The following is a 23170-nucleotide window of genomic DNA, read 5'->3' as shown; positions in this document are numbered from 1 at the left end:
CAAACCTAGATGATTTTAAAGGAGGATTGGATATATTCATAAAGGACAAATCAATCAAGTGCTTGGTCCACTGTTAGAGCCATTGTTAACTCTAAGTTGGGGAAAATATGCCTCCAAATACCAGCTGCAAGGAAACAATGGGAGGAGAATAGTATGTCTCCATCTCCTGCTTGCAAGCACCCCAAAGGCATCTGACTGGCCACTGTGGAAAAAAAAATGCTGGACTGGCCCTGCCCTGACCCAGCGGGGCTCTTCTTATGCTGAGTAAGAATTCTGAACCTTATAATACCAACACTACAGGAAAGAACCAGATTGGTAAATGCTATCCTGGAGAGTCTGTAGCAAGCATACACTGCTGTAGCACAGAGATACACATATTGTTTAGTCAGTTCCTGTATTCTGGCCAAGCAGAACTGAGTCATTTTTACAAATGACTCCAGCTACTTCTCTCCCCCCCCTTAAAAAAAATGCCTGCAGGATAAAACTCTTGGAAAAAAACAAAATCCCATTCCTCTTTCTGCAACTGTAGGCATGAGGTCATTGCTATCTCAAACTATAGGCAGCATGCTGACTCTACCTCTCATTACTTCACATTTAGAACTAGAAAAATCTCAAACCTGTATTCCTTAATAAGATTTCTAGTGGAAATCAAGTGTTCTTTGTACACAAAAATCCACAGAGAAAGTTTCTCTTCATTTTTGTGCACCTAATAAAGTTATTCATTCCTACTGAATCTACCTTCCCAAGATACACTGTTTCATCAAGTATGACCATAATTTCTAAACAGTATCTTCATACTGCATGCAAAAAGTTAAGTCAACATTAGTTTCCCATTAACAGAAATCAAGTTCACTACAGCATCACTGAAAAAGGATCAAAGATGACACTGAAAAATTAGTGCCAAAGACTGACCTCTCAATACAAGCAGCTTTAAAATGGACAATGTCTAAATAATTGAACAAAACCTGCCATGATTTTAAGAACTCTCAGAAAGTCTCCTAGGTTTTGACTCCCAAAATTCTCCACAACCCCACACTGTGCAAATCACTGTTTCACTGTACATAATGTTCTTAGTCCTAGCCTCTTATCAATACTCTCAATGGCATTTTACTTTATTTCAGGGGGTGGAGAGAGAAGGGGCACAATCCTTCAGTAGGACCACCCCTTCCCCTTTTAATCATTTAAACACACTTCTGTGAGAAAAAAGTGTTCTTTATTGTCCACTCAATCCAGTCTCTCAGATAAAAATTCCTTCAGTGTTGAGAGTCTCCAAGTGCAGGGAAGGGGCAGAGCAAAGGATGGGCATTGTGTTTTAGACACAAACGTACATGAAATAGTTAACTCTCTCTCCAGCCATCCAGTCAGAAGAGTCTTCAAACTCTCCATATTGAGAAACTGTACTGGTTAGTTACATCTTCCTCTCCCCGCCCAATGCTTCCAAAGCAAAAGTGGGAGCAGGCTCCCGTCTTCCCACCCAAGCACTGAGCCATTCCCTCTTCTTTTCCCAAGTCACTGAAAACGCGGGAGCTGCATCCTCCTAAGTAACGTCGCTCCAAACACCCAGAGGAGATACAGTTCTTCCCGAACCCTTGCTTGCCCTCAATCTCAGATCTTTTTTCTGCACTTTTCTCTAATCACGCCACCACCACCCCCGCCCGCGCCATCAGCTGAACTCACCAACAAACTTTCCACATTGACCGGAGATCGGGGGTCCCGGATCATGGACTCCAGCTTCCTTCGCCGGCCCGTCAAATGCTCTTCCCCGGCTACCGGCGGCGGGGAGGCAGACATTTTCGTTGCCTGCCGCTGGTGGTTCATTCTCACGTTCGCGGCGGATCTCTCACCGCCTGCTTTTTGTCCCTCTGGGTTCTCGGGCGGCAAAGCAAACTCGGAGACGGCCGTCTGGCTGGAAACACAGGCAGCGGCAGCAGGCGGAGGCGCTCTGCCGTCGCCAGCGCCGCCGATCGCTCTCCGCTTCAGGGCCTGTTGAGCTTGGGTTGAAGGAAGCAGACAGTCCGCCGGGCGGAGAAAAGAGGGGCTCAGACCCGGCCTGACCCGGCCAGGCCTCTCTCCGGAGGAGCAGCCAAAGAGGGGCAAGCGGACGACCTCCTCCTCGGCTCCCAATTGGGGCGGGCACTGCTGCCGCTGCCCCACCCGCCCGCTTTCCAGGCATGAACAACCCAGAAAGGGGGAAGGTGGGCGCCTGGAGGGAGAAGGGGAAGGGAAGGCGCCTGGGGATGCTCCCGCCGCTGCCCTCCCGTTTCTCCTTGGGCTTCTCTGCACCGACAAGGCGGGAAGGCAAGTTACAGCCGGGCCCCCCACGCTTCCTCGGCCATTTTGCACCAGGTCACTACCCGTCGGGGAGAAGACAAGGGAGGGAGGGAAAGCAGTGGCGGCGGCGGCGCCCGACTTCCTCCCTCCTCCTCTTCCTCTGTGGCTAGGAGGAGGGGAGGGAGAGCGGCTGGGCCCGCCTCGCTGGGTCCCTCTCTGGAGGCGTTTCTCGCGAGGGAGCGGGCTGCCCCGCACTGACCTCTGCAAGGCGCTGCTTCCTCGGCCGAACGAGTGGCTAAAGCTGCTGTCGCTGTTGCCTCTCCGCCCGCTCCCCTTTCTTTGCAATTACAACCTTATTTATTCTGGCTGCGGCGGCTGCTGCTGCTGCTACACGGCTACTATTACTGCGATGGCTTCCTCCTCGTTACCCACAAGCCCTCGCTGGTAGGATTCCCACGAAGAGGCAGGCGGGCGAGGAGCAGTGGGGCAGGGAGAGGAGTCCCGCGCCTCGCGCCCTCCCTCGTGTATCTGTGCAAGCTCTCCTCCGGACTAGCTATAACCCCCCGAGCTCCGGCGGGGAAAGGCTGGTATTGGTTTGTGCGCTTCGCCTTAGTCCACCCCCCAAGGGACTTGTTGACTGAGCTCCAGGAACGGCACGCGCGAAAGTCATCATATATGTATGTATAGGTGCGTGTCTTTCTCCAGATATAAGCTGCCCTCAGGCCATCCAAAATAACCGGGTGACTCCCTGCGTGCCGCTCTCATTCAGCCACCCTCCGCCTCCAATCGGCTGATAGGAAAGGCAGGGAGGGAAAACAACGCGATAGCAGCCGAAGTGGAGCGATTAGCCTCAGGGGCGGTCCCTCCGGTGATGCTGGCAGGATGGCACGCAGACCATATAAAGCTTTGAGGGCGAGGGAGAGGGGAGGGGGAGTCTCCCAAAACTCCCGGTTGCTTCTCTCGAATCGGCTCCGCCGTTCTTTTTTTGGCCATGCAAGGGGAAAAAACCCGCACGTTTGGGTTCGTCATAGCAACAGCTAATGTGCAGCAGCCCCATGAAACAAACAGTTCTCAGCCAGGTGAAGCCACTCTCAGCTGAAGTGAGGCCATCAACTTGGCTCGTTCCAGGCATCCTGATCTATGCGTGTGGCCTTCGTTATCGTGGCTATACCTTTATGAAGCAGCAGCAGAAACCTTCTGCCTTATCAAAATCATTAGGATTACCTCAAAGGCAACAATCTTTAATTTCATGTTGTTGTTGTTGTTTAGTCGTTAAGTCGTGTCCGACTCTTCGTGACCCCATGAACCATATTGCGCCAGGCCTTCCTGTCCTTCACTGCCTCCCTGAGTTTGCTCACTTTCATGCTCATTGCTTCAGTGATGCTATCTAACCATCTCATCCTCTGCCGTCCTCTTCTCCTTTTGCCTTCAATCTTTCCCAGCATCAGGGTCTTCTCCAAAGAGATCTCTCTTCGCATTAGGTGACCAAAATATCTGAGCTTGAGCTTCATTATCGATCCTTCCAATGAGCAATCAGGGTTGATTTCCTTTAAGATTGACTGGTTTGACCTCCTAGCAGTCCAGGGGACTCTCAAGAGTCTTCTCCAGCACCACAGTTCAAAGGCATCAATTCTTCGGCGCTCAGCCTTCTTTATGGTCCAGCTCTCACAGCCATACATTACTACTGGAAAAACCATAGCTTTGACTATGTGGATCTTTGTCGGCAAGGTGACGTCTCTGCTTTTTAATATGCTATCTAGGCTTGCCATAGCTTTCCTCCCAAGGAGCAAGCGTCTTTTAATTTCATGGCTGCAGTCTCCTTCTGCGGTGATCTTGGAGCCCAAATAAATGAAGTCTGTTAGTGCTTCCATTTCTACCCCTTCTATTTGCCAGGAATTGATGGGTTCAGATGCCATGATCTTAGTTTTTTTAATGTTGAGTTTCAAGCCAGCTTTCGCACTCTCCTCCTTCACCCTCATCAAGAGGCTCTTTAGTTCTTCTTCACTTTCTGCCATTAGGGTGGTATCGTCTGCATATCTGAGGTGGTTGATGATTCTCCCTGCAATCTTAATTCCGGCTTGTGATTCTTCCAGCCTGGCATTTCTCATGATGTACTCTGCATATAGGTTAAATAAGCAGGGTGACAGTATACAGCCTTTTCGTACACCTTTCCCTATTTTGAACCAATCGGTTGTTCCATGACCGGTTCTAACTGTTGCTTCTTGTCCCGCATACAGATTTCTCAGGAGACAGGTAAGGTGGTCTGGTACTCCCATCTCTTTAAGAATTTGCCACAGTTTGTTGTGATCCACACAATCAAAGGCTTTTGCATAGTCAACGAAGCAGAAGTAGATATTTTTCTGGAACTCTCGTGCTTTCTCCATGATCCAGCGAATGTTGGCAATTTGATCTCTAGTTCCTCTGCCTCTTCGAAACCCAGCTTGTACATCCGGTAGTTCTCGGTTCATGTATTGCTGAAGCCTGGCTTGTAGGATTTTGAGCATAACCTTGCTAGCATGTGAAATGAGTGCAATTGTGCGATAGTTTGAGCATTCTTTGGCATTGCCCTTCTTTGGAATTGGAACATAAACTGACCTTTTCCAATCCCATGGCCACTGTTGCGTTTTCCAAACTTGCTGGCATATTGAGTGCAGCACTTTAACACCATCATCTTTTAGTATTTTAAATAACTCAGCTGGAATACTGTCATCTCCACTAGCTTTGTTGTTAGCAATGCTTCCTAAGGCCCACTTGACTTCACTCTCTAGGATGTCTGGCTCAAGGTCAGTGATCACACCAGCGTGGACATCAGGGACATTAAGATCTTTCTTGTATAGTTCTTCTGTGTATTCTTGCCACCTCTTCTTAATCTCTTCTGCTTCTGTTAGGTCCCTGCCTTTTTTGTCCTTTATCATGCCCATCTTTGCACTAAACGTTCCTTTCATATCTCCAATTTTCTTGTAGAGATCTCTAGTCTTCCCCATTCTATTGTTTTCCTCGATTTCTTTGCATTGTTCATTTAAGAAGGCCTTCTTATCTCTCCTTGCTATTCTCTGGAAATCTGCATTCAGTTGCTTATATCTTTCCCTTTCACCCTTGCTTTTCGCATTCCTTCTTTCCACAGCTATTTGTAAAGCCTCATCAGACAGCCATTTTGCTTTCTTGCATTTCTTTTTCTTTGGGATGGTTTTAGTTGCTGCCTCCTGTACAATGTTACGGACCTCCGTCCATAGTTCTTCAGGCACTCTGTCTACCAAATCTAATCCTCTAAATCTATTCATCACCTTCACTGTGTACTCACAAGGAATATGATCTAAGTCATACCTGAGTGGTCTAGTGGTTTTCCCTACATTCTTCAATTTAAGCCTAAATTTTGCAGTAAGAAGCTCATGATCTGAGCCACAGTCAGCTCCTGGTCTTGTTTTTGCTGTCTGTATAGAGCTTCTTCATCTTTGGCTGCAAAGTATATAATCAATCTGGTTTCGGTATTGACCATCTGGTGATGTCCATGTGTAGAGTCGTCTCTTGTGTTGTTGGAAAAGAGTGTTTGCTATGACTAGCTTGTTCTCTTGACAGAACTCTATTAGCCTTTGCCCTGCTTCATTTTGTACTCCAAGGCCAAACTTGCCTGTTATTCCGATTACTCCTTGACTTCCTACTTTAGCATTCCAATCCCCTATGATGAAAAGGACATCTTTTTTTGGTGCTAGTTCTAGAAGGTGTTGTAGGTCTTCATAGAAGCGGTCAACTTCAGCTTCTTCAGCATCAGTGGTTGGGGCATAGACTTGGATGACTGTGATATTGAATGGTTTGCCTTGGATACGCACTGAGATCATTCTGTCGTTTTTGAGGTTGTCCCCTATTACTGCCTTTCCCACTCTCTTATTGACTATGAGTGCAACTCCATTTCTTCTAAGGGTTTCTTGCCCACAGTAGTAGATATAATGGTCACCTGAATTAAATTCACCCATTCCCGTCCATTTCAGTTCGCTGATTCCCAAGAAGTCGATGTTCAATCTTGTCATCTCATGTTTGACCACATCCAGCTTGCCTTGGTTCATAGATCTTACATTCCAGGTACCTATACAATATTGTTCTTTACAGCATCGGACCTTCTTTTCGCTTCCAGATACATCCACAGCTGAACGTCCTTTCGGCTTTGGCCCAGCCGCTTCACTCTTTCTGGAGCTACTTGGAATTGCCCTCCGCTCTTCCCCAGTAGCATATTGGACACCTTCCGACCTGAGGGGCTCATCTTCCGGCGTCATATCTTTTAGCCTTTTAACATTGTCCATGGGGTTTTCTTGGCAAGGATACTGGAGTGGGTTGCCATTTCCTTCTCCAGTGGACCACATTTTGTCAGAACTCTCTGTCATGACCTGTCCGTCTTGGGTGGCCCTGCACGGTATAGCTCATGGCTTCACTGAGTTACGCAAGCCCCTTCACCACAACAAGGCAGTGATCCATGAAGGGGTTAATTTCATGTAAGAACATGTTTTCCCATTTAAAGTTCCTGAAAACTAAAACAGTGCAGTAAAAAGATTCCCCATCAAGAAGTATAAATTGCAATGCCCCTCAAGTACCAGCTGCATCATTTTACCTTTTATATGAAACAAAAGGGAAATATTTGACTGACAGAAGCCAAGAGAGATCTAAATTAAATTTTAAATCTTCAGAAACCTGTATTGATGGAAAACATGAAGGCACTGAATGTGGAACAATCAAATGAGAGAGATGATCTCAGTGCTAATTTTATTATGCTAAGCTAATGTTTTAGAGAAAAAAAATCTTAATTTCAAATGGTCACTAAATGAGGCAGTCGCCAAGTGAGGACTACCTGCACTATTTTCCCAGCAGCCTCCTAAAATGGTGGTTTTATTGGTATAAGCATGCCTAAATATTAAAATTAAATATTGTTTAAGGTATAGTGTTGATTTCACTATAAACTATTAAGACTGGGACCAACTAGGATGAGGAACTTCCAGTTCTTGCTTTAGTCAGGAAGGAGATTGCATCCAAACAATAGCTCAAACCAAGCAAATCTGATGAAGGTCTACTGCACATCAATCAAAACAATTGACATAATAGATAAAATAGGAGATTATAGGAGCAACTTATTTGAGGGTGCCATTCTATGAAGCTACCAGCTTCCCTTCTCAAGCCCTCAGTGGCAGTTTTGTGTCAATGCACAAGTACCATCACTGCTGCTCTCCATTCTACTGAGCTGCCAGCACTTCCTACATCAGGCCAATGGGAAAGCACCCAAAAAAGGTCAACCACATGTCACCCCATCACTGCCCTGATTCTTAATTTTTTTAATGGGTGGGGGAGTTAGGCTGGGGGGAACAGTCAAGATGGATGATGGTGAGGGGATGGTGGCCAGATCCCACAGCATATTGGCATGGGTCCATGTTAACTGAGGGACTGTCTCATCCCCATTACATCGACCTGTCCCACCCAGTCAGGCAGAGAAGGCATGTTACAGACCTCATCTATGAAAGAATGTCGACTGGCAGGACCCAGGAAGAGAGCCTTCTTGGCCGTTGCCCCTGCCCTATGGAACATTCTTCCCCCAGAGGTGAGGCGGGGCCCCATTCTCCCAGCCTTCCAGAAAGGGGTAAAGACCTGACTCTGCCAACTTCACGGTGCTAACACAGTGCTAACTTCATGGTTAGCACTGTGAAGATTCTCCCGTAGATCAAGAACATCTTATTTACCATCTATGCTTTGGAATTATTTATGCATTCATTCAATCAATCATTCATTCATTCATTCAATCATTCATTCATTCATTCTTTTTATTATATTTTAATTCGTATTTATTCTTGTTTTATTGTCAACTGCCCAGAGTCGATCTTTGAGTGAGATGGGCGGTGACTAAATTTGAACTATAAATAAATATAAATAAATATTGACTACAGGAGGGGGAAATCCCAAAAGCTAGGAGGCGGAACAAGACAGGAGTTTCCATCAATGAGAAAACCACCTGCTCTGCAGTTCCAAAGCTGTCACCACTGCATTTCTTCTGGAGGAGGAGGTGAGCTGATGGTTAATCAACTCAGCTTCCAAGCCTTGTAGCTGAGGACCAACATCAGAGTGCTGGATTTGTTGCATGTGGAAAGGGTCTTTTATAATATGTTAGAGCAGTGTTGTCCAAACCTGGCCACTTTAAGGTGAGTGGACTTCAACTCCCAGAATTCCCCAGCCAGCCATGTTTGTAAAGTGGCCAAGTTTGGACAACACTGTGTTAGAAGAATGGTGTGTTTTGAAGGCAGTCCATGATTTATTTCTGAGTGCAAATTCAAGTGTGGCGGTAAGGTATCAGGCAACACTTTGCCCAAAGCTATTGTGGTTTCTCAAAGAAGATATCTTCTGGTCATAGATATGTATGGTTTATGGTGGCTTACAGCAATATTACCTTATTTTTGAGAGATGAAAGTTCATTTGTACTAGGTCTCACTTGTACCTGGGTATCTGAGAAGAAAAAGAGAGAATAGCTGATTCCTTAACCTACATGACACTGCAATTAAATTTCTCATTAAAAAACAACACTCTACATGGCACTGTATTTTAGACAGTGCTGGAAGGAGAGTGGTAGGCCCAGAAGAGCTGTATAAAGCATCTCCATGCTGATGTTGGTCTGCTCTAAAATCTCATATATCCATACCTTGTTCTTGTGCATGTTTTCGCCATTAACGTAAAGGGAGTTCAGAGGCTATCTCTCCCAAAGGCTGTCATTCTGAATTGGCCTGGGTATTTCTTAACAGGCAAATCTTGCAGTTTTTTCTTCCCCATTTCCTTTTCCTAAAAATGTCAAGGAGGCTTTTTAAAAACAGGAAAGGTCAGGTGTGGTTCAGAGGAAGGATTGCCCTTCTATCCCCATTCCTGCTGCAGGTTCTCACATAAAGAAGATGGTTGGTTACTCACTTTCGTTTCTTCTCCTTTCCTTTAGTTTTGGGATGCAGACCTGCCAAAAGAAGACATTTTGAACACCTGAGGGCAGACCAATTGAATTGGAATGCTAGTGGGAAACCACCTAGGAAGAGGAGGAGAATTCATTAAGTATTACAAATGGTAGCGTGGATACAATCCATACTGTCTCATTTAGGATTTCAGAATAATATCTTAAGAACATTTAATTTCCATATTTACAGGGCATAATTTGAAATACCAAATTATCTTTCTTTGTCTCCTCCTGGTGGTCTGGTGGCAGTGTTGACTTACCTCCAAGTGAATAGCTCTATAAATCTGGCAAGCTTTCTAACAACTCTGAAGTTTCCCCCCCAAAAACAGCATTTAGCTAGAACTAACACAGATAAAATAATAGTGTAAAACAGAGTTATACATATTACCTCATAGATTAATTTGCCAAAAAAATACAATACGACTCCTACACTTAGCACAATAAAAGAGCTAACTCTTATCAGAACTGAAATAATTCTAAACTAAGCATAACCAAGGGACCAGATAAACAATGTGGCCAGCTTTTGTTCCTTTGAAAGAGAATTGATCTGCAGAAATCTACCCATTTGTTCTTGGGATGAATTAAACTCATTCTTGAACTGTAGATCAAACTGCTATTAAAAACAAAAGCTACAAGACCCGTTTCTTCAAAAGACAAAAGCCTCTGAGATCAGCTGAGGTTTCTGTAAAAGAGGGTGTGTATGTATTTATAAGTATGATGTGAAAGCATGAACACAAGTATGGCTGTCAAACTTACTGTCTGGTGCTGTTCGTGGTTCTTGGGCCAAAATCATTATCAGTTCATGATCTGCCCTCCTGCCTCCCTGCCTGCCTGCCTACCTACCAAAAGGACCTTGGATTCATGTAGTTCACATTCTCTCAATACAGGTTCCTCAGTGAAAGATGCAAATCTACTTCAAGAACTCCAACAAAGGAAAACTCACCACCTTCTGAGATTCCACTCTTATGCTATTCTTATCGTTAGAAAATTTCTCCTAAGTTTTGCCAAAAACAACAGCTGTGCAATCTCATTACATTAATTATAATCCAGCCCATTGGAAATCTACTCCTTTTTCTTCTAATATCCTTTTGCATATTTGAAGACAGCTCTCATGTCTTCCCTTAGTCTTCTCCAAGCTACACGTACCCAACTTTTAATGCTTCTTCACAGAACTTTGGCAGAGACTGATAATGGTGGAGAGAGCTTTATCCTTGGTTGGGGTCATACCCAGTTGCAGTGTGCTTGGGCTGCATCCTGCCCGTTTGCTCTAAAGTAGTTCTGGCAAAATGCTTGGACTCTAAAGCTAAATTTTGAAAAGGAAGTTAACTATATCACTCTATTATCAATGTTATGTTGTAACATCTTCATGTCCCAGTTTTCTACTGAATTTATACATGGCCTCTCTAAGCAAAAAGTTAACATTATTAGTTGGGACAAAGTATGGTGAATTTAGATATTTAGCAGCAATCCTTGAACAGGTCGATTAGAAATGAAGCTGCTGAGAATAATTATTTTGCTGCCCTTCCCTTTATTTGTAAAAATCTGAAAAGAGTAAAAATTTAATCCTCTAGCTCTAAATAGATTTTTTAAACAATATTAACTTTGTATATAATCCACATAATTCTAGGAAACTATGGTATTGCAAAACTGTAATCTGGAAGGAACTATGTTAAAATTTTACTTGAATTCTAAATATATATAAATTTCCAGAAACGTTGCTGCTTGGAAATAATCCCAGCACAGGTCAGCAAAAACTGCTTGGATATAAGTTAGTGAAAAGGATTCATTTTTGTCTGCTCTGCCTCTGCAGCCAGCGGCACTTAATAGATTATTGTCTGTAAAGTAGAAATCAGGCTCATATGAGAGGAGCTAAAACTGGATTTGCTTGGGATTTTTTACATTCATTCATTCATTTATGGGCAGGGTGTGTGTGTCTGTGTTGAAGTGGGAGTGAAAGAAAAATAGCAGATTTTCATAGGCTACACAATTTTGCTTACTTGCTTTGCCATCTTTCCAGAAGCCAAACTGACTAAAAATCAGCATAACTTTTCATTTGTATAGAATAGAATGTTTCAGATTTGAACATAATAGGCTATGTCTATGTAACTGAACAATCAGAACTAGGAGCACATCCTGCAGCTTGCTTGTACTTCTGAGGAAATACGAAACATGCATAGGCAGCCCAGTTTCCGAAACGTGGGCTATGAGAAGTTTGGCCTTGCAGCCATTTTAAGTATTCTCCCAATCCCATTTCTTTAGAAACATCCATAGTGCTGCCGCCGAAAGTCATATCAGAAACATGCTTGAGCAGAAAAGACAATAACATAGATGCATAAAGCAACCTCTTTCGTGCCCAATAGGATCGCACAACATTTCTATGGCAGAAAACCAAGCATTGCCCCCATAATCTTTCTTTTTCTTATGAAAACCTATTCCCTAAGGAAGAGGGTTTAAGAATGGTTCCTGAATTATGCTCACATTTTCAAAGATGTATTTACTTCAGTTAGCTCAGCTTTCCTTTCTATTATTTTCCCCATCTATCCTCCCATCAGCTGCTTTTATGTTTAGCCATAATTTAGTTATGGTGCAAAGGATTTAAGGATAGGGTTTTACACCAATCTTCAGGTGGTTTGTAGACCACCCTTGTGATAGCATAACTCTGGCGCCAGAACATCTACCTCGTGTAAAAACATTGTAGGTTCCCTGGCATTGTATGCCATACGCTACATACATACATACATACATACATACATACATACATACATACATACCTAGTTTAGCCAATTTCATGATCTAGCTGGATGGAAAGATACCCTTGCTTGCCTGCCAGTTTGTTTGGGGCATCTTCTCCTTTTGTATGACTGCTATGGAGAAACCAGGATGGTAATGAGAAAAAGAAAAAGTACACTAAAGCACAAAAAACAATTGTTTTAATTGTTTTCTGTTCTTTCCTTCCCATTTTTGGCTCTGCCTGGTTTTCTGGTGGGGTGTTCTGCATTTTCCCCCTTTCTATTGCTACTAGTCTATTTTTCTCTGATTCTTCCTCGCTTTTTTCATCCTGCCCTCTTTGCCACATCTCTTTTATTTTCCTTCATTTCTAATCTTTTCTTTTGTCCATCTTTATGTCTTCTCTTGGTACATGGCAGCGCCCGGCTGATCTTACCTATACTGAACACCAAGCAGAACTGGAGGAGAAACTTCCAAGGAATATCAGAGCTGTTTGCTTGGCTGAGCAGTAAAAAAAGAAGAAAAAAATTCAGAAGGCAGTGGCTAACTATTTCTTTGCTGTTCCCATGAAAACTACATGGGTGTATCTGTGACACCCAATTGAAGGATAAATGGTTTTTATTTAAATCTGAGGATTCTCTCTACTCCTTGAGGAGGCAGAGTCATTGTATCAGTACAGGAGCAAAGGTGAGTGAGATGTGGAGGGCAAAGCAATTCTATTTTGATCTACTCAGATATATCCCTGAACTGAGTGGGACTTAACCCTGGGTAAGTATTCATAGCATTGCAATTGATGCAGCGGGAGAGGGGATGAAGACAGGGCTCAGTTTAGCGTGCTGAATTATATTCAGATGTCCCCTCAAGCAGCAAAAGTCTTGGTAAAATCAGCCCCTATTGCTTCCTCACATCTTCCATTTGGGATGGTGAACATTGGACCTGTTTTGAGCCATTATGAAAAGGGCTCAATAGCAAGAAAAAGATTAGCCCAAATACATGGCCTGCTGTTGGAATCCCTTAGGGCATCTCTGAAGTTAATGTAGAATTGGGATTTTACACTTGTTATCATTGTTATTACTATATTTGAAAAAGGTGTGTGTGTTTTTTTGGGTTTGTTTGTTTTTTTGAAGATATAGATTGGTACCATTCTGCTGAAACAGGAGCAGGAAAGACCAATCTGCCGATGGACAGAAACAGAAGAGCAAAAGTCTTCAGGGATATCAGGAGGGCATTCCTAACAGAGATTCAGGTCTGGGGATAGTTTTGTTCCTGGACGTATGATGCACGTGACTCAACACTGGCAGATTTCAAGGCACGATTTGGCTTGGGTACTTGTTTGATTGTTTTTTAAATCTTTCCTGCCAAGGCTTGCTTTTTAAATGTTTATCTGGAATGGAATTATAGTCTTATTGGCTGTCCCATATGACCTTGAGCAAGTCAGGTGGTAACACATTGTGCACAGAACATGTAAATTAGAGACAAGTACATTAATCTTTTGGCTGGAATGTCTATCAGGCTTACTAATTAAATTTCAAACTGCATTTCACTTCCAGAGTTTTATCTACTAGAAGGATGGCAATGTAATCTATTCTTGTGCTCGATTCAGATTCCACTCACAAAAGAATCAGATGGATATATATGTAAGCCAGGCTCCCCAAATTTAGTGCCACTGGTTAATAGAGATGGAGGGAGACAGAGAGACCCCCTAGTGACTATAGGGATGCATGCTTCCATTAGTTTTTGTGGCAACACATGTCAGTGGTTGGCTACTGTTTTCTTTCAGATATTTTTTGACTCCCCAACTCAGCACAAAGCCCTAGTATTCTCTGGAGGCCTCCCATCCAAATACAGATGCAACCACCTGTATCACATTGTCCATGTGCAGCTGAGATAGCCTGAAGATGGTTTTAGGTGCTCTGCCCTGGAAGGTTTTCTTCCCCTCTTATCCCAGCACAAGACCTCCTGTTCAGACAATCCATGGCACCTGGAGGAAAAGGCTTGCCGCAACAGGGTTGGGGATAACAATCTGCTTGACCTCAGTTGGTCAGACAGGTGCGCTGTGGGACCACCCCTTCTCTCTGGTCCTGGGGCTTGGCACCTGTTCTGCAAGACAGGTTGGCTGCAAGGAAGGTTGGTTTCTGCAGCTGTCTCATCCTTTTTAACTGGGTTGGTTGACTCCTTCTCAGGTGGCCTAGAAATTGACTGGCCCATCCCTGGCTTAGAGATTGTAATTAAAAATGCATTTTAAAGGAGTCAGCTCTTGTGTTTTCATGCATGGTGGGCAATTCTCTTCACAGTGGCCCTGGACCCTCACTTCCTCTCCTCACAGAAATTTCTTAGGAGAGTTTATAGCTCCCACATAAATCTCCATAGCACAGTGTTGTCCAAACTTGGCCACTTTAAGATGAGTGGACTTCAACTCCCAGAATTCCCCAGCCAGCAAAGCATAGCTGGCTGGTTCTGGGAGTTAAACTCCACTCATCTTAAAGTGGCCAAGTTTGGACAACACTGCCATAGCATAATCCTTTCTCTACTTCCAGCTCTTCAACACCTATTTTCTGCATCTCAGCTGCAAATATCCAGATGAATGCTAGATGGTAGCCAAGAGATACAAACACCCAAACTCTTCACTGCTGCCTGTCATGGTCTCCTCTAATTCAGAGGAGGCTGAGGCTGATCCAGCAGATTGTCAGCCTCAGGATTCAGCAAGCAATCAGCCACCTAAGGCTGGCTCAGCTAGGCCTTCTAGACGTTGGTGAACTACAACTCCCAGCATGCCTCACAATTAGCCAAGCTGGCTGGCTGCTTAGCAGTGTACTTAAGCAACTTCTAAAAGGTGCGGATTCCCCACTCCTGAAAGAAAAGAGGGACAATTTAAATTGTGTTTCATAACATAACCTTTTTTTTTTTTTTTTTTTTACTAAATCTACTAAATGACAGAACAAATTGCTCAGAGGATGAGGATCAAGAATTCTTCTCCCAGCAGTCACAGTTGTCTTTTGAATGGTGTGCTAGCTATAGACTATACTTCGAATAGTGGTACTTTAATGTAATTTAATACAATTAATATGATTACTTCCCATATACTTAATATATTTCCCCATCTACCACATTAAAAAAAACCTGCAGTTGAAGAGCAACATTGTTGTTTTAAGTTAAAAAATAAAAATATTACTGTAAAAGTAAAATCAAAGTTTGTATATCCTATAATGAAAAAATGTTTAAGACATTATTGCTACTTTATTATGCATGATTTGTTGATAGAGTGCATACAGGGATCTTAATGCAGCTCTGGGTGTGTAACACGGTTCTGTGTCCTTGTTTAGAACCATGTTTAGAAACTTGGGGAAATAAGGGTACTAATGAGCCAGAAGAATGATTTATTGTTGTTGGAATAAAAGCAGTAGCTGGGAATTTTCCCAGTCCAAGGCCTACTTGACAATTAATAACTTTCTGGCCTTCATATCAGTATCTTTAATATCTTATAATCTTTCTCTGGAATGAGATGCTCTTTCCAGAATCTCTATAAACTGGTATGTGACTAAGGTGACAGTTAGTTAGTTAGTTAGTTAGTGCTTTGCAATTACCTGGACTAATCTCTGCAGTTTTCATGGCAAGATTTTTGGAAGTGGTTTTCTGTTGCTTTCTTCCCAGGGCTGAGAGAGAGGGACTGGCCCAGAGTCACCCAGTTGGCTTCGTGACAAAGGCAGGACTAAAACTCAGCATCTCATGGTTTCTAGCCTGGTGTCTTTAACTGCTACAGAAAATACAGTGGTACCTCGGGTCACGAACGCTTCTGTTCACGACTAGTTTGGGTCACGAACAGCACCGTTCGCAAAATTTTGCTTCCATTCGCGAACGCTGGATCGGGTGACGAACAGGATCCGCGGCCATTTTCCCTCCCGTGACATGTGGTCGTGGCTTCCTGTAGGGAGGGGGACTCTCCCTCCAAGCAATAACCGCCTCCCCACCCACCTTCCTGTCCTCCATGCCAGAATTCGCCTCGAGCAAGGTTAGCGCTCTCTCTCTTCGTACAGTATTTTGTTTCATATTTTTGTGGTTTAAAAAAAAAATACATATGGTTCAGAACGGATTAACCGTAATTACATTGAACCTTATGGGAAAATTTAATTCGGGTCGCGACCAAAATCGGTTGGCAACCAAATTCATAGGGGTCAGAACGGATTAACCATATTTACATTGAACCTTATGGGAAAATTTGATTCGGGTCGCGACCAGAGTCACAGAACAAATTAAGTTCGTGACCCGAGGTACCACTGTATATACAAATATTACAGGCTTAGAACAATTTCCAGTGTTTGGTTCCCTGAGTTCTACTGTAATGTGTCCTCTGTCTCTCTCTCACACGCACACAAGCAAGCCAAAGTCAGAAGGGGTTCTTTCCACTGGAATAGAAAGAAATGTACGCTTTCATACACCCTTCTTCAAACCACTTACAGTGGGGCAAAATAGTATTTAGTCAGCCACCAATTGTGCAAGTTCTCCCACTTAAAAAGATGAGAGAGGCCTGTAATTTTCATCATAGGTATACCTCAACTATGAGAGACAAAATGGGAAAAAAAATCCAGAAAATCACATTGTCTGATTTTTAAAGAATTTATTTGCAAATCATGGTGGAAAATAAGTATTTGGTCAATATCAAAAGTTCATCTCAATACTTTGTTATATATCCTTTGTTGGCAATGACAGGTCAAACGTTTTCTGTAAGTCTTCACAAGGTTTTCACACACTGTTGCTGGTATTTTGGCCCATTCCTCCATGCAGATCTCCTCTAGAGCAGTGATGTTTTGGGGCTGTGGCTGGGCAACACGGACTTTCAACTCCCTCCAAAGGTTTTCCATGGGGTTGAGATCTGGAGACTGGCTAGGCCACTCCAGGACCTTGAAATGCTTCTTACGAAGCCACTCCTTTGTTGCCCGGGCGGTGTGTTTGGGATCATTGTCATGCTGAAAGACCCAGCCACGTTTCATCTTCAATGCCCTTGCTGATGGAAGGAGGTGTTCACTCAAAATCTCACGATACATGGCCCCATTCATTCTTTCCTTTACACAGATCAGTCGTCCTGGTCCCTTTGCAGAAAAACAGCCCCAAAGCATGATGTTTCCACCCCCATGCTTCACAGTAGGTATGGTGTTCTTTGGATGCAACTCAGCATTCTCTCTCCTCCAAACACGACGAGTTGAGTTTAGACCAAAACGTTCTACTTTGGTTTCATCTGACCATATGACATTCTCCCAATCCTCTTCTGGATCATCCAAATGCTCTCTAGCAAACTTCAGACAGGCCCAGTCATGTACTGGCTTAAGCAGGGGGACATGTCTGGCACTGCAGGATTTGAGTCCCTGGCAGCGTAGTGTGTTACTGATGGTAGCCTTTGTTACTTTGGTCCCAGCTCTCTGCAGGTCATTCCCTAGGTCCCCCCGTGTGGTTCTGGGATTTTTACTCACCGTTCTTGTGATCATTTTGACTCCACAGGGTGAGATCTTGCATGGAGCCCCAGATCGAGGGAGATTATCAGTGGTCTTGTATGTCTTCCATTTTCTAATTATTGCTCCCACAGTTGATTTCTTCACACCAAGCTGCTTGCCTATTGCAGATTCCGTCTTCCCAGCCTGGTGCAGGTCTACAATTTTGTTTCTGGCATCCTTCAACAGCTCTTTCGTCTTGGCCATAGTGGAGTTTGGAGTGTGACTGTTTGAGGTTGTGGACAGGTGTCTTTTATACTGATAATAAGGTCAAACAGGTGCCATTACTACAGGTAACGAGTGGAGGACAGAGGAGCCTCTTAAAGAAGTAGTTACAGGTCTGTGAGAGCCAGACATCTTGCTTGTTTGTAGGTGACCAAATACTTATTTTCCACCAGGATTTGCAAATAAATTCTTTAAAAATCAGACAGTGATTTTCTGGATTTTTCCCCCCATTTTGTCTCTCATAGTTGAGGTATACCTATGATGAAAATTACAGGCCTCTCTCATCTTTTTAAGTGGGAGAACTTGCACAATTGGTGGCTGACTAAATACTTTTTTGTCCCACTGTATACTGTTTTGAAGGTAGGGATCATATTGGGAGGAATATGCAACTGGAGGTTTAAAGCTCCCTTCTTTGCAAAATGGGAGAAAGAAAAGAGAGGGAAGAAACTTTTCCCTTTTTCTTCAGTTTCTTTCTCCTTGCTATATCAATAAAGCACTCAGGTCCAAAGTTAGCAGCTAGTCCTGAATCTTTTGCACTTTGTAATCATTAAACCCTTTCAACAGCTTTTCCTCTTTTATGCTAGCAGTGTTGCTTTATTTTCTTGTTTTGAACTCAGAACAATTGCCAAGAAAAAGTAAAGATGCATAAAAGAGTCTTGCACACTCTTCTACTTCACTGCATCAAGGACCTATAGTACTATTCCAAGTCTAAGATCCTCATATTTTCCAAACATCCTAAGTCACCAAACTGACAAGTAGAAGGGGTCACCCTCCAACAAGTCCCACCCTTTAAATACTGAGGGGTGGTTTTCCAAGCTTCTGGCACCCAGAATGCCCATCAGGACTATGTATCCCAAAGGGCACAGAAACCAGCCCGGCCTTCTATTTTAATTCAGGTGCACAATTCATTCTGGCTGCTCTTAAGTTATTTACAGTTAAGAGTCTTTTCTAGTTATGGCATGGGATTCAATTAGGTTCATACAGTGAGATGGCAACATGAAATAAAGTTCATTCTGAACTTCTGAGAAATATTTTCCAGGTCCCTTGCTGTGTCCCAAGTATGATGCTTTGGTGAGAAGCAGAAGTCACTAGAACTGAATCTGGCCTTTGGATTGTTATCTTTAATTTTTGGCTGAAATTATTACCTAGTCCAGCTAAGTTGGCCCCTTTAATTATAGTAGGTGATTCTGACTCTACCTGGAAAAAAGCCATTTCTGGGAAATTACACTTCCAAGGCTTTTCTTGGGATGGCCTTTTGCCATTGGGGTCAAAGCAAGCTAACTCAGTTTTGAAACAAAGGATTCTAGACACAGAAGGCCAGTTGGATGATGCATCTGGTCCCCATGATGGAGTCGTCAACAACCAGTTTCTCAAATACCAATCAGCCACTTACCTGGACAAGATCACTGGTTCAGAATTCAGAAGAGCGTTATCCTTGGCTTGTTTTAGTGCTCTCCCTACAGCAGTATTGGAGGGAAATACAGGAAAATCCCCTTCATGAAACCACTGTGTCCCTGTGATGCAGGTGCAGGAAAAACTACAACTCATGTTTTGTTATACAGCCAATTCTACATGGACACTCCTTTGCCACTGATCTCTCCTCTCTTCAAAATTCTCAGGGCATTCTGACTTATTTTACTTACATTACCTCTTAGGCAGCAAAGACAATTCAGTGTCCTTAAGTGCTGTTGAGTTTTGTTATACAGTGTGTAAACTCCACCTAGTATGAGCCTTAACAGTTAATGGTTATGCAATGCTTAGCCATGGGCTTTTTTTTTCCTGACTGTGACCATAATGAAGTCTAGTCTAGTCTTATCTTATGGCAATCTAAGCAGGTTTTAAACAAATTCATTTAAAGATATATTTAATTTCTATAATTACAGAACATCGAGTGTACCTGTATTTCCAGTTGCATCCCTGAATTGTAAAAGGAACATGCTAGAAAGAGAAACACAAATCATTCTGTCTCTCCAACTACATACTAGAAGGAAAGAGGAGAAGAGGACGACAGCAGTAAGGTGGGTGGGCTCAGTTACAATAGCGATGAGTGCACCATTGGAGACTTGAAAGAACAGGTTAGGCATAGATTGTCATGGAGAAAATCTATCTATGTGACTGCTAATAGTAAAAAACTATTTGATGGCACATAACCAATCAATCAAAGGCTAGAATTAATGTTCATACCTCTAGCCAAACCATGGTTGGTTTAACCATGGTTCACTAAATACAACAAAACTAACTAGGTTCACACAATATACTTATCCAAATGCAAATAATATGATTTAGGGTAACATGTGAAAGCAGTCATTCTCTAAAAGAGAGCTTGCCCAAGATCTCACTATTAATAACATGCCTGCTCTGCTCCAGTTGCTTCTTATTAGCTCCAGGAACTCATACAATAGGAGTATAAACAAAGAAAAATCAATTTCCATGAATATCTCTAAGCATTATTTATAGTTCAGTCTTTTCCCTTCTTTTCTTTTTATGTTGTCCTAATACAGTACTCCTCCTGGCTTTCAGCTCCTGGCAAATTCTACCTTCCCCTTCTCATAAGTGGGCCTTGAATATGGAGTTAAATGTAAGAAAATATCAAATGTTAGCTTAACGGAAAATTATTGCATTATTCTCACCAGATGGTAGATGCCTCCCTAGAGGTTTAAACAAATATATTCCATTATATTAATAGAATGCTGGTGCTATAAATATCAAAAAGAAATATTCTACACATATGGTAGAATTTCCCAGTTATGGAAAAAAAATGATTACAGATAATAATGTAAAATAGATTAACAGGAACAGAAGTTCCACTGGATCCCATATGCTAATTTTATTTAGATATTTGGAATGAATCAAACCAGATTCAGACACTGAATATCTTAGTATTTTAACAGTCTCCTAAATCAGATGCACTGAAGAGTCTTACTTTGCATATTAAGAACCTTAGCCTATCTACGTCTTCTCAGACTTCTCATATGGGGAACTAATTCCGAGGTAAAAGCAAAGAGTACTAAAATCAGTGCATTTACAAAATTATGCCATCCTTTCCCTGAATGCTCCATTCTTTCACAAAAACCTATCACAAGCTGCTAGAGCAATAGATCAAGGGTGTACAGTCCATTCTGTGGGCAACCAGCCAAAGACTGAGTAAGACGAGAACAAAAATTAAATTTTGATTTAAATTAAACTCAATAGGGCTAATATAGCTCCCCATGGCTTTTAATATGTTGTACTGATCTCATATTAAAAATTATAATTGGTGATACACCAGGTTTTGTGGACTTGCAGGCAGAGTGGTAATTTCTCACTCTTTGTAAATTGTAATTTTTAATTGTAATAGTGGGGAAGTGGCAATGAAATAAAGCTCTAATTTTCTTCTTCAGTTTTATCACTGACAGAAGTAATATGTGTACGTATAAACACCACATATATTGTGAGCATGAAAATCCCAGAATCACTTGCCTGGTTCAGCTCCCTGGGCTCTGACATTTGTATATGTACTAGACAACCCATGACCTGTTGGGTCATCGTTTCAGAAATTTCCTTACCAGGTTCCTAAATGCCTTCAGTAATGGCAGAGCTTTTAACGTACTGCCTTCACTGGAAAAGTCCTTAAAAATTCAGGGAGATATTAAGAGATGTATATTATTCCCAGGTTAATTTATATTCTGAGCAGAATTCCAGTTTTTATATCTGGAAAATATTTTCAGAAAGTAAATTCTTTGTTTAGCAAATTTCTATAGGGTTCTTCAATTCCAAGAATATCTTTACAGAACATGCAGTTATCAATTAATGAGGGAGGATTCGGTCTTCTGGATCTGGAGCTATATCATCATGCTTACCTGTTGTCAAGTATTAAATACTGGAAGCCAACAAGTGGTGTTAATTTTCTGATTTGGGCAACTTTGGGAGATACATATATAACACCTTTGGTTGGATGGACAGTATTCGGATCTAAATACGCTAGAACTCTAGTATCTCCGGAAACAATTTTGTCAGTTAGAAAGCTATAGAATGAAATGTCTAATAAAAAATGATTCGACCCTTTTTCCCATCCTAAATTGACTTTATGAGGAAACCCAACTTTAAAAATTGGGAAAAAGATGATATGGAAAAATTGGAGGGAAGCAGGATATTGACTTTGGATCAACTGATAGATGATGAATTTTTAACATACTCTGTGTTAAGAGATAAATAGCATCTACCAGATGTAACCCAATGGCAATATTTACCACTACAACATTTGTTAACAACTGTTTGGAACAGCAGCATTTTCAACTTCTGAGACACCTGAGATATTAGAACAACTTGTTAAATTCTTTAAAACTAAAAACCCTACTATTAGTTTTCATAGATACTTGTTATCAATAAATCAATTTGATATGCAGATGCTAAGGGATGAGTGGAATAAAGAATTAGAGGTTTCTATATTGCCTATACAATGGGAGAGGGTCTTAATTCTATAGCAATTGTCAGTGAACGTTAAACTATGACTTATACAACAGAAAATAATATTTAGAATTTATTGAACTCCATTACATTTGTATAGAAAAGGATTGTCAAAAACAGCATTTTGTTGGAGATGTAATAAGGAAAATGCTTCTTTAAAACATAAGTTTCTACAATGTCCTATACTAACCAAGTTTGGGAAGAAAGTAGTGAGCTATATAAATAGGATTGTGTGACAAAAGCTAAAATTTTCAGAGGATAATATTCTTTTGAACTATATACCTAGTACATGGAATTTGACATCTGGACAACGTAAATGGATTCTCAATGCCCTTACTATGGCCGAAAGACTGATATTGCAGCATTGGAAAGATAAATGTATGGCCCCTTTAGGAAGCAAACTGGTACATGCAGAATGAGGGCAGAGGGGGTATCAGCTGGTGGCTGTTTTTTGCAGCCCCTCCTCAGCCATCTGGAGAGAGGCTGACCAGCTCAAAAGGTGGAGTTTTGAGGATCAGGACAGTGGCTGTGTGGAAGCCTAGAAAAGAGATGACTAGGGTGGGATCTCTTTGTAGAACTCTGGATGGTTTTGCAAAGGTCAGAATTCCCTATTCTCAGTTCTTTATTCCCTTTTTGTAGGTCTGCCAGCCATTGTATCTCCCCCATTATTTACCACCACAGACTTATGCTCTCTGCCTGCAGATGTGAGCTATGCCAGTTATTCCGAGAGGTGCAAGCAAAACTGCTCCCTTCACCTTGCCTCAGAATTTCAATCCATCTTTTGACATGCTCAATGCAGTGTAAGTTTTTTTAAAATTATTTATTTATATATCACATTTATATAGCTGCCCATCTCACACAAAGCATTCATCCTCATGTCCCTCCAACCACAGCATGAAGAGCCTCACTAACCATTGTTAAGGAACAATCTTCATGACATCACCTGAATCTCATCCCTAGCCAGTTGCAGGGACAGCTAAAGTTGTCTTGAGTTGTTCTGCTGTTAAAGTGATGTTTTAACAGCACTCTTCTTCTAATATAAACCTTGCTGTAT

At 42.2% G+C, this 23170-nt stretch overlaps 1 protein-coding gene and 1 long non-coding RNA gene across 7 annotated transcripts in view; one reads left to right on the top strand and one right to left on the bottom strand.

The window, feature by feature from the left end:
- ROCK2 (Rho associated coiled-coil containing protein kinase 2) overlaps positions 1 to 2674 on the bottom strand; it is a 99319-nt gene extending 96645 nt beyond the window's left edge. For 4 of the 5 annotated variants that reach the window (XM_088136043.1, XM_088136048.1, XM_088136038.1 and 1 more), the window contains exon 1: positions 1678 to 2517. In XM_088136043.1, coding sequence (XP_087992169.1) covers positions 1678 to 1818 — 141 coding nt within the window. In that variant the 5' untranslated portion in view covers positions 1819 to 2517. Of the gene's footprint in view, positions 1 to 1677 lie in introns of all 5 variants that reach the window. The other variant, XM_088136055.1, reaches the window with a different exon arrangement.
- A 151-nt stretch (positions 2675 to 2825) lies between these two features.
- On the top strand, positions 2826 to 22697 carry LOC112543141 (uncharacterized). Of its 2 annotated transcripts, none has more exons than XR_015795276.1 (6): positions 2826 to 2958; positions 8193 to 8308; positions 9224 to 9345; positions 12382 to 12649; positions 13090 to 13287; positions 19554 to 22697. It is a non-coding gene; the product is annotated as an uncharacterized LOC112543141 (long non-coding RNA). The 2 variants fall into 2 exon arrangements; XR_015795278.1 differs by lacking the exon at positions 19554 to 22697 and adding an exon at positions 14500 to 16469.
- Positions 22698 to 23170: the final 473 nt, after the last annotated feature.

This window comes from Python bivittatus, unplaced genomic scaffold (assembly GCF_059951505.1).
Source record: "Python bivittatus isolate LINGU-HERP-01145 unplaced genomic scaffold, Pbiv_v1 ctg000020_np1212, whole genome shotgun sequence".
NCBI classification, from domain to species: Eukaryota; Metazoa; Chordata; class Lepidosauria; order Squamata; family Pythonidae; genus Python; species Python bivittatus.
This window is presented reverse-complemented; position numbering and strand designations above follow the sequence as displayed.